The 11468-nt window shown below is 38.0% G+C and overlaps 1 protein-coding gene across 1 annotated transcript in view; it reads right to left on the reverse strand.

The window, feature by feature from the left end:
- SBF2 (SET binding factor 2) overlaps positions 1-11468 on the reverse strand; it is a 188810-nt gene that overhangs the window by 176787 nt on the left and 555 nt on the right. Inside the window, exon 2 of the mRNA XM_017727347.1 lies at positions 11392-11465. Within this exon, the coding sequence (XP_017582836.1) occupies positions 11392-11465 (74 nt within the window). The remainder of the gene's footprint in view (positions 1-11391; positions 11466-11468) is intronic.

An 11468-nucleotide genomic window follows, 5' to 3' on the forward strand; every position in this document is an offset into this window, starting at 1 on the left:
GTTTGTTTTACACACACTAGAATGGATTTGTGTTGAACTCCTTTACCTAGATAAAGAGCTAAAACTAAGCTCTGAAGACACAGAGACCAGGGGAGAAGAGGGAGAGAGGGACATGACCAGAAAGTTAAAGCCAGTTCTTATATTAAATTCCCCACAATTTATGGCAGACTGACAACAGAAATACTAGCAGCTCAGTAAAACAGCAGATCATTTTATCTGGAGGTGGGAGGTGTGACTACACATTATGTATTATATTAAAATTGCTTTAGTCCTAATTTTATATATATACTACTTGCTTTTGTCCAAGTAACTTGGCAGAGATTCAAATCAGAATATATACTTTCAACAAAAAAGAATAAAGACATTTTTGACTTGAGGATAACCAATACTGGTCACTATAAGGGTGTGATCTGCTTTTCTGATCTCCTTTCATTGACATAAATAAAAGATCATTTCTCATCAAGCTTAAGGAACCAGGCAGTGTAAAGGAAAGATGAGCAAGCAGTTTGGAGACACCTGTATGACAAAATCCGGACAGAAAAATTTCTTCAAAAGCAACAGTAGTACCTTAGCTAGAAACATAAATCCAAGAAGGGCAGGAGGTGGAGCAGGGGGAATTTGCTTTATTCTAGGGAAACATGCAGAGGGCAAGTGATATTTTAAAGGATACAAACCTGCAAGACTTGTGATATCTGGTCAGGGAAGCTCTTGAGAACAAGTTCCAAACACCATTCAAAAGAAGACTTGGGGGTCAGAGTTCTCCCTCTTTGCCTAGGTTCACTCCACAGCTCAGATTTCATTAACTGCAGGCTGAGCAAGAACTACAACCGGTGCAAGGATCACCATACAAGCAGCATTAGCCACAAGTAAAGCCTGAACTGCCTCCTCTCCAAATCTGCAAGCTGGAGCTTCAGAGATTCATAGTAGCAGCCAGTTGAAATGCTTCATTTATTACTCTATTACTGATACAGAAATAAAATTCCTTTTCAGTTTATGCTGGTATCCATGACAGCTAAATAAAAGTACCTGTTCAAGTGATGCTTTGACAGTGCATCCCTGCAAAACACAGATACTGCAACCAAACACACCCGAGAGAGGTCTCTCTTAGCAACATTACATAAAGTTCTAACACTCCATGGATCAGCTGCACCATTAACACTCATCTTAAAAATCTGCCACTTCTGTAGGTTTTGGCCTGCACTGGCTTATTTCTGACATCCACAGGGCAATGAAGACAGAGAAAGAAGGAGAGGTTTTTCTAGGAGCAGTCCAGGTAAACTGCTGGCAAAACTACTGGCTCCACACTTGCAATTCATTACAAGAAGCCATGCTTGTGGCAGATCCCCACTCAGGAGAATTTCAGTCAAAGAGAAAAATTCTTCATTAGTGACCAGCCCTAAAATAAGCACTTACAAACCACACCTGAATATAGTTATATTTTTCCTCTTCCTCTTAATAAAAACTGTATTTTGCATATAAAAGTGCATTATTTCTTTACTCTTTTACCTTATTATGACCAAACCCAAACAAATATATAGCAAATTACGATTTATTGGCTTTTACTTAAAATAAGATTTCTTCAGTAAAATTCTCATTGTCATTTACCAAATCAGGATCAGAACCATAACAGAAATTAGGAAATACCACACTACTAATGAATAACACAGGAAGAAGAAGGCCATCTAAATAGCCTAGCCACCTTTTTTTATCTTTTAACCTTCAAGTTCATTCATAAACTTCTTCTTTTTCCACCTACAAGTGCCAGGTTTTGTATAAAAGAGAACAATTTGTTCCATGTTACTGGGATATAGACAAGAGTCCAAAAAGGTTGTACAATAAAAACTGAAAATTCCAAAGTGGTTCTGCCAATTCCATGCAATCAGCCAAATGCCAGCACCATCATGCTGTACTGAAATAATATTAAGTAGTGTTTGCATTACAAACAAACAACACCCCAACCTCAGGATTCATAAACTGAGCTCTGTTTGAGACTTCAGTTAGTGGTGGTGCTGGAGACCAACAGGCTACTTTTGAAATTTAAAAAAAAAAAAATTAAAAATTGGTAATAAGCCTCCAAGACCTTTCCCTAGAATTCTGCATGGCACAGCCTCAGTCAGACACTGAAGCACTGGAATCAGCTGCTTTCTGGATCGGTGCCGTGCCAGGTGTATGCCTGCAGCACACACCCCTCTGCCTTGTATGGAGCACAGAAATCAGGATTTACACCAATGGGAACAGCAAAAGGTCTCTGCACTGACCTTTCTGTTTGACTTCAAACTGGATAATGCAATGATAAAATGAGCTGTGGCCCACAGAATGCACTAAATTGTGTAGGATCATCTTAAAATTTATTAATGTTCTTGTCTGGTTTTTGCTGAACACAACTAGGACATACCTTTTATAATTAATTATGAATAAGCACTTACACTATATAAAGGCTTCAAAAAAGTTTTCAAGCTTAGGAAGCCAAGCTTTAAAACCTCTAAGATGATTTAAGCCAGCAGAAGAAACCTGCATCAAAACACAACAAAATTAATGTTGAGTTCAAACTAAAAGGTCAGTCAAATTGGGGAGTTGGGGGAATGTAATGATTTACAAGTACTATTGATTAGAAATTCTCAGCATGAAAAGTATCAGCTTTAACAAAATGCAAGCCATTAACAAATTTGTTCAGAAAAAAAGTAAAATACCCTTTATTTTCCATCAATCTGTTTTCTTGAACTATTAGAAAACATTCCAAAGTGATTTACAGTCACAGGAATCAACTTCACAGATAAATTATTTCTGGATTCCCAGAACACACTCAACAACCCAGTTCAAGTTTCACAATCTTGTATCCAGCCCAATAGACTGTGTTTGATTAGATGCACATCATCTGCCTTTCTGCTCCTTCACACAACCCCAGAAAGGATCGCTCTGTGACAACTGGATATATGGCTATAAATTCAACACACAACTCTTGCTTGCTGGTTTTCTCCAAAACCACATAAATTCTCAGCTCCCTGCACAAACACACATAAAAACCAAACCAACCAACCAAAAAAACCCCAGAAACGTTGGTCAAAAAATTGTCTAAATTACAGCACTTCAAGCATAAAAGAAGTTCTAACTTCTTACAGAAAGCTGACAGATAATCTGTAATATGGAGCTGAAACAAAACAGAAATTTTAAATAACAAACTGGTAAGTGGTTCTGGGGTAATTCAGTGGTTTCCTGGATTGTTACATTTGTCCAATTCTCTCTCAAGGAAGATGATCCAATGGTGACATAAAGTTTGCTGCACCGAACAGTGACAATCCTGACAATCCCCCCTAGAGACCAGGTCTCATCTCCTACAGCAATCCACACAGACTTCTTCATTCATCACCATTCTGATGTCCCACTCTGGTACTTTCCCATGGCTCTCTCTGCAGACAAGCAAACAAGAAGCCACGCAGAGAGCCAGAGCCTTCACTTTTCACATTAACAAACCTCAGAAGAACCTCAGGAGATTATCCAAGCAATTCCCCTTTCCGTGTCACACTGTTAGCCTCACATATGTCATTCCCCATTAGAAACATACAATACTGCTCAAAATTTGCATTCTAAATAGCATGAGCTCCATCTATTTATTACTGTTGACATCAAATCTCCTTTGCTAGAGAATCCATTCACTCACCATATCCTCAAAGGACAAGGAGAACAGCTTATCCTCTTCATGCTCTTTATCTGAAGTCTTCTGTCTAACCTCTGGCCATCTCAGAACAGCGCTTATCTTTTTCAAAAGCTAAACTTCTTTGATTCATGCTGAGCTCAACAGGGTTGTTTGTGGAGACAACAGAGGGAGAAATGCCTGTATAAGACTAACTTGGACAGGTACAGTCATCTGCACATGGCACAAGGAACAACCGGAAACAGGAATTTTGTATAACAACGGATCTGGATGCACACAAATACATCACAATTCATTGCTGTGTGGCTGGGTAAACCTAAAAACAGTGCTGTAAACCCAGAAGGTGCAGCACCCACAGGAGTTTTGACTGACTTAGAAATGTACACTGGTTTGTGTCTTTCCAGATGAACTGCTCTTTTGTTGCTTGCACTCCAAACTTACATGGATTTCTGTTCATATAGAATTATTCTGAAATAATCTTCAGTGATGATCAGGCCAAAGTGGAAGAGGTCACTTAGGCTAAAGAATCTCCTCTGACGTTAAGGACATGCTCAGCTACTCAAAAACATGTGTCACTCTGCAGTCATGTGCTGCATTCATTCAAGTTAACTTTCAAGTATAAACTAATGTTTTTGGAAAAACACAAAGCACATCCATAATCAGGCTATTCATAAAGCTGAAAGTAATTAAAACCATATTTTTTCCCCATAATTTTTGCTCTCACATATCAAACAATAGGATTTCTGCTCTTCAGTTTTGGTTTCTGGAGATACAGCCCATTTTCATTTTCATATTGTGTGTTTGAGATATATGTTGCTCTCCTATTTTAGTCAACAGTATTTCAAGAGCTATTTTTTTTTCTTTTAAACAAGGAACAACAAAAACCATTTAATGCTCAAAATTCAGAACCTTCAGGAAAAGCAGGGTCTCCAGGAGAATTACCACAGACAAGTCTGTAAGTTATAAGGTGAAAATACCAAGACAGAGTTTTGTAAATGTTACAACACCTCATGGCTTAACTGGGGGTTCTAAGAATCTCTTCTGCAGACTGTTACACAAAAACCCCACAAGCAGAGACGTAGTGAGAAATCCATGTTGCAGTCTTCCCTCTAATTTTTAAACAAGATGAGAAAAACTTACGGAGAGGCAAGAAAGACACTGAATCACACACAAAGCTTAGGTGAACGAGATCATCTCATGCAGTCAAGTATCATCTGTGGAGATGACAGATATGAAGAATGAAGAACACCAACTCAAATCATTCTGCGATTCTAAAAACATCTGCACTTCTTAAGAAAGCTTGTAAAAATGGCTTTCTCCTCCAGAAAAGAATTTAAGTTAAAATGGGTAGAGTGGATCTTAAAACACCTTGATAGATACAAAAAGGTTACATATCAATATTCTCCATGAAAGATTAGAGCTGAAAGAGAGATGAAATTCCAAACAGGTGTCACTTCAGCATTTTACCACATCTACCAAAAATGTTGACTGTAGTGCTCTGAAGTGGTTACTTTTCCAACTCAAAACAAGAGTGGATAAAGCATTTTAATTGAACAGTGCTTTGACAGCACTTAGTCAAGTAAGCCAAAGTTATGCTACACAAGGACTACTTGCAAGTCCTTAGATATCACTGTCAAATTATTTTATCACATTAGTCTACAAAATCCAGAAGCTAACATCTATTCAGTAAGAGCTGTGGGATTCTAAACCCAGAATGTAACTGGTTTACAGCACAGCAGAAACACTACTGGAAAATACACCACATTTATGGCATTCTTAAGATGTCTAGCAGAGGCTAGTATGGTAAAAAAATATAAGATGAGTCCAGAAACACTCTGACCAAAAAAAATTGCTGAACTTTTGCTATCATCTGTTTTCTACTAACCGCTGAAAGCACCTGTTCTGTAACATGAGAATGAAAACAACACGATCCACGTGTAAGTGCTACACTGAGCTCTGCCATGCTTTTATTCATTGAAAAATGACATATGTAATGATTCTTGAGAGGTAAAAAAAGTTTGAGGGGAAAGAGGGGCAAAAAACCCCCCACCAAACCAAAATCTCTGCAGCTGACCAAGTGCACTGAAGATTAAATGGATATTGTAGACAACTCTTTATTCAGGTCCTTAAAAGCATTAATGTTTGAGAAAAATTGGCTTACAGATCAGCTAGATAAGACTGAAGCATTTAAAGATTAACTCCCTTAAAACTTTAATCACTTCAGGCCTTAACTGTCTAATCTGCAACACCAGTTGTCTCTTATGTCTTATTTAAAATAAGTAGTGAAATGTTCAAACATCATATTTTTTTCTCAGAAAAGATGCCTTACACCAAGGTGGCAAAACAAAAATAATACTAAGAGATCAGCACTTGAATTTTAAAAGTATTGCTTTTGACTGAATGTGTCATAATTTCCAGAGACTCTGCATTGGAAATTTCCAGAAGTTTAGGAGTTCTGTAAAACTTTTCTACTCTAAAATCTGGCCTACTTTTAAATGTCTTCAGTTGAGTGCAGCCTTGAAGACAAATGAGCTGGGTTTTGGTGGGGGCGTTTTGATAGCTTTTTTCTCCCCATTCCAACTGTGAAGCTCCAACAGAAGTAAATATCAGTCAAGATCTGGAGGTAGAGCTGTAACTCATAAATTATGTATGTCAAAATGAAGTGGAAATCTGTACAAGACTGACTAGGTCAGTCAAAATACAAATATACTTTGAAAATCCCATTCCTTCCTCTCATGCATTTGGGGGTTCTTTTTGTATCTCAGGTTAGCTGGAATTTGAAAGCTGACTTTGGTTTTTCATAAAAGACATACTCCACACCCATTTACAAGGTCCTATCTGAAGCCAATCAAAGGTGCAGAAGTGCTAAGCTTCATAGCAAAGGGCTGTACACAAAGGAGGAATAAGCTGATTCCATCAGCTCCAGCTCCTCTTTTAGAAGGAAGCAGGCAACCTTCCAGATCCCAAAGGGACACATGCAGCCTTTCTTTCTCTCTTAGTCTCATAACTTGTGTAAGTGGTCTTCAAATGGTCGTATTAAATAGCACTTTCTACCAATTAAAAATAAATTTTATAATTTAAGTAATTCTTTGGATAGGTGATTATCTTGTCTAGAAATACACGTTAATTTCTATACTTGCACATACTTGAAATGCAAATTACTAAATCATGACACTACTGCTACCACCACCACCAGTTACAGTGGAAAATTTCCTTCCCTGCTACACACCAACTGCAGAAACATATTATATCCAGTTTAAACTTAAGACAATGTACATTTCTAGGTATGACTTTCATTGGCCTCATTAAGATCAGCCTCCCAACACTGAGTAATGAAGATGACACTTAGTTTAGCTAATTTAGCCCTGGGACAAAAATGACTTTACGGTGTAACATTACATACCATACAAAGCTTCCTCTGATGTATAACGAATTACAATGTCTAGAAAGTTACACAGTGGATTAGAAATAAGAAAAATATGCAGAAATGTAAAGCTAACTCATTCAAACAACATACACTCTCAAGCATTCTTTCTACAAGCAAGAACAAGACGTTTGATTGTCCTAATTTTAAACTGCTCTATATGTCTCAGCTGACTTTACAGGGTTATTTTTAAACTTAAGCTGCATCTGAAACCACTTCTCTAAGACAGACTATGGAGAAGGATACCCAAACATGTTCATTTAAAATATCATGGGGGGCAGCTATCAGACTGGTATGTTCTAGCTGCATTCTTTCAAAAACCAGTGATTGAAATGCTCTTCTGAGCCAAATACTATTAACTTTAAGAATGAGTGTAAATCTCTCTTTACCCCTCAAAGTCAGCTTACCTCTATGGAACTGGAAGAAACTCACTCTGACTTGCATTTGTCAACAAATTGCAGATGGACTGCTATTTGTCAGTAAGCTGAAGATGCTCAGATTCTAAACTGAAATTGTTCCTTGTATTTCTCTTTAATAGCCTACAAAAGGTTCTAGCAAGTGAAAGAAGAGCATTTTATTGGTTCTGAAGTAACACTCACTATGTATGATATATAATATTAAGAAATATCCTACCTTACTCACAGTTACATCACACAATTCAACAAATGGTAAAAAAGTCTTCAGGCCCTTAATAGCCACTGTAGTTATCAATAATCCATTACAAAAGACTTCAGGTATGTTTCACAGCAATTTGCAGGTGGCTTATCAAAGTTTCTGCATTCAGTTTTAAACAGAACAAAATTTAAAGTTGTGAAGCCTTTAGTGAAATGGCAAATGCAAAAAGCACAAGGTTAAGAAAAATCTGTTTAGATAACTTGAGGAGATGCAGACAAGTGGGAGGTGTAAGAAGACACACTGACCAACACCTACTGACAGCATTGTTCCCTCAAGAGAGACTCATGGCTTTGCTCCCCACTGACAACCAGAAGACACAGTTTATTGAACACAACAAATTAAAGTACTTGACTTGAATAAAATTGCATATATTTCTGTTGAATTTTGGACAATGTGTTCACCCCCAATTTTATGTGTTTGTGACCAGAACATGGCTACCATGCTGCTCATATAAAAACAGACACAGTTTGAGTACCTCTTTATCCTTTAATACAGAACACACATACACCAAATAAAACACCCTTCAGCCAAGTTTGAACTGCAATTACATTTTATAATGACCCAATTCTCTGCATATTTGTGTCAAATTACCAAAACTACAAATACAGTCAAAGTAAAAGGTGAAATTGGGCCATCATTCCTAGAGAAGATGTTCTCAGAATGATCCCTTTTCACTCAGTCAAAGGCAGGTCCAGTAGGCCCAGTGTGTCCCATGGGAGCCTGTTTATCAAAGCTGGGCTCAACAAAAATGAAAAGTATTATTCAATGTGGTTTTCTTATTTAACTTTAAAATTACCCACACAACTTCATTCTTTACATTGCCTTAATTTATGTCTTGGAAATCTGATCACATGAATTCAAGCCGAGAAGGAAAGGGGGTATGCAGGGTTGGGCAAAGAGAAGAGCCCTCTAAAAAACTCTCAGAGGATTTTTGTTTATCAGTTTTTGGCTGGAGCTTGCACTAATGGCATCTCTACAAGCTACAGAGACAACAAGGGGTCCAAGAAGGCATTTTCCATCTTAAAGCACTAAAGCTTGAGGGGTGGGGGTGTGCATAGGTCTTTTCCACTATTTTCACCTTGTCTTGTTTCATAAAATGCCATTAACAACATAAATAGGAAATAACTATTAGATCATTTAGGGACACAGTGGAGTTCTCATGTTGGAGGTTTCTGAGGTGAGACTGGACAGGGTGGTAGATAATCTCAGCTATGCTTCCTTTTCCATGAAAGGCTGGACCAAATCACGTTTCCAGGTCCTTTCCAGCCTGGGCTGTTGTATGACTCTGTGATCTGTGAATGTATCACCCATTACATACCAATAAAAATTACCCCATTCAACCTGTCTTATTTGGAAAAAAAAAAACCCCTCAAAACAACCAAACAACTAGAAAAACCCCAGAAATATCTAAGTTCTCAGGCAGAGAATTCACTTTATAAAAGAGCTGAGATCATCACCAATAATCAGCTGAAGGTTTTCATAGCAGGAGAACCATCTTTGACAGAAGACAAGAGTCAAACATCAACTCTCCCTTCAATCCTATCACTAAGCAGGAAAAGCCTTCACCTTTTTCCTTCGTGAGAACACAGTGAAGAGAGCTTGAGATGTTTTTCAGATACAAACCATTGCTTTTTTTTCCATTTAACAGAAACCATATCATTCCATGAAGATTTTTCAAAGGAGAGCAAGTACATTTAAGAGGATATTAACTCAAACTTCTCATAGAACTAAGTGCTATTAATAAATACGTCTCTCTTCAGTCTCATATACATTTGTCAATTATTCTATTCTTACCTTTTATCTCTTTTTCCTTAGGTTTGCCTATTATCCCCTTAATGATATTAAATCTGCCCTTAAGGTGACAAACAGAACATGGTAATGCAGCTTTTCTTCTTTCCTTTCCATGAATTAATGTTGATTCGTGTTAGACTCATCCATAACCTTGACAAAAATTCCTGTCAAAATCTGACTTTCATAAGTGATTTACTTTAGTACGTCATCTTTGCAGTATCTCTAACTCCTCGATCTTCATTAACTAAAATTTTATTTACCACACTTGGAAAGCAGATCAAGACTTGATTTTGCCAACTGGCTGAATCAATGTTCTTAAATTGTCAGATTTTGTTTTATTTGGAAAGTTTAATGTCTTAATGGCTTTGCCTAATGAGTCATTTGAGAACCAATAGAGAAATAACGCTTTGTCCCATCAAAAAAAAAAAAAAAAATCTGCCTTTAGAAAGGTGTTTCTTGTAGTGCTAAAATCCTACAATTAAATTTAAATGGGAGGTAACACCCAGGCACAGATTAAGATTCACTGCTTTAAGAGAAGCTGTGCTTATGTATCTCACATCATCACTGGAAGTCAGACCCATTGCTTTCTCTGAGCTAGGTAAGGAAGATCTGTATGACAGAGTAAATTTTACCATGACTCAGCCTCTGTGGTTGTTTGAGGCAAGATCAACCCTCCTGCTTGAACCTCGGAGCTTCCCTCGTTTCAGCAGAGCTCTGCATTGCCAAACCTGGTGTTATGCAAGTGCACCACAGAGGCTGCAACTCCCCATCACGTGTGTGAGAAATTGTGCTCACCCCCATGATCAGGGCATGGCAAGCCCTGAAACCCCAGGCTGATGCCAGGCTGTGAAGAAATGAAACCACAGAACCAGAGAAAATGAGTGCCCGGCCGTGTACACCAGCCCAGTGAGCAAATGCACCTCTGCTGCGCCAGGGAGAGAGCAGCAAACACCAGAATCCCCTTCCCTGTCCTTCACGGAGAGCACAGCACATGGCAGTGGCATGGAGCAAGCAGCTGAACACTGCCTGATAGGTAAAAGCCTGCTCTGTTTGCTGTATCTGTGCAATAAACTCAGGAAGAGTTGGTGCCTTTGTCCTCTGCAGCTGATTTTGCCCCACAGTACAAAGACTCCTATTGCAATATTTCCTACAGCCCATCTCCTCCTCTAGCTCATCCTGTCCCAGAAGTTACCAAGTTCACGGCAGTAAAAGTTTTACTCTGACTTCTCAGAAACCTAATTTCAGAATATGACCACAGTCCTTCGTTTCTTTTCAGGATTTTTAGAGACAGCTGTTGAGTGAATCCCTGATCCAGACGAGTAATAGACACCTTCTCATTGCATCCCACAATAAGAGACCAAGGAAGGGAAAGAAGCAACATCTTGGGAATTCTCTCTTTAAAATAGATCCCTGCACACCAGCCTTGCTGACCATTTTAATAAATCCAGTTTATTGGGATACTATATTAATTTCTTTTTTAATCTACATTATACAAATACACATTTGTAATTATTTGAACATGTCAATGAGAAGTCATCTGCCATCTGAAGGATGCTCACAAAAACATAGGGACACAAATAAGCATTTCTTTTAAACACACTGTTTATAAATTTGCAGCAGACATTTTCTATCATTTAGGAATATTTACTTAGCTGTGCATACCAGAACAAATTATCTTCTGTTAGCCAAAATTATTGTTCTTAAACCTATTATTTATCCCCTCTGCTCACATAATTTCTACCCATTCCCTGTTGGGTTAAATAATACAGCTCATTACATGAAGGCAGATGTATCTTCCAACTGCACGTGAAAGGAATTCTAAAGATTGCAAAATGTAATGCAAACTTACCAACTCTATTCCCTGTGGAAAAGGAGTGTCTTCCCAGTCCTTCTGGGGAAATCTTTGTATTATTTTCCCCAAACCTT

Source organism: Corvus brachyrhynchos, unplaced genomic scaffold (assembly GCF_000691975.1).
Source record: "Corvus brachyrhynchos isolate BGI_N302 unplaced genomic scaffold, ASM69197v1 scaffold542, whole genome shotgun sequence".
Classification (NCBI taxonomy): domain Eukaryota; kingdom Metazoa; phylum Chordata; class Aves; order Passeriformes; family Corvidae; genus Corvus; species Corvus brachyrhynchos.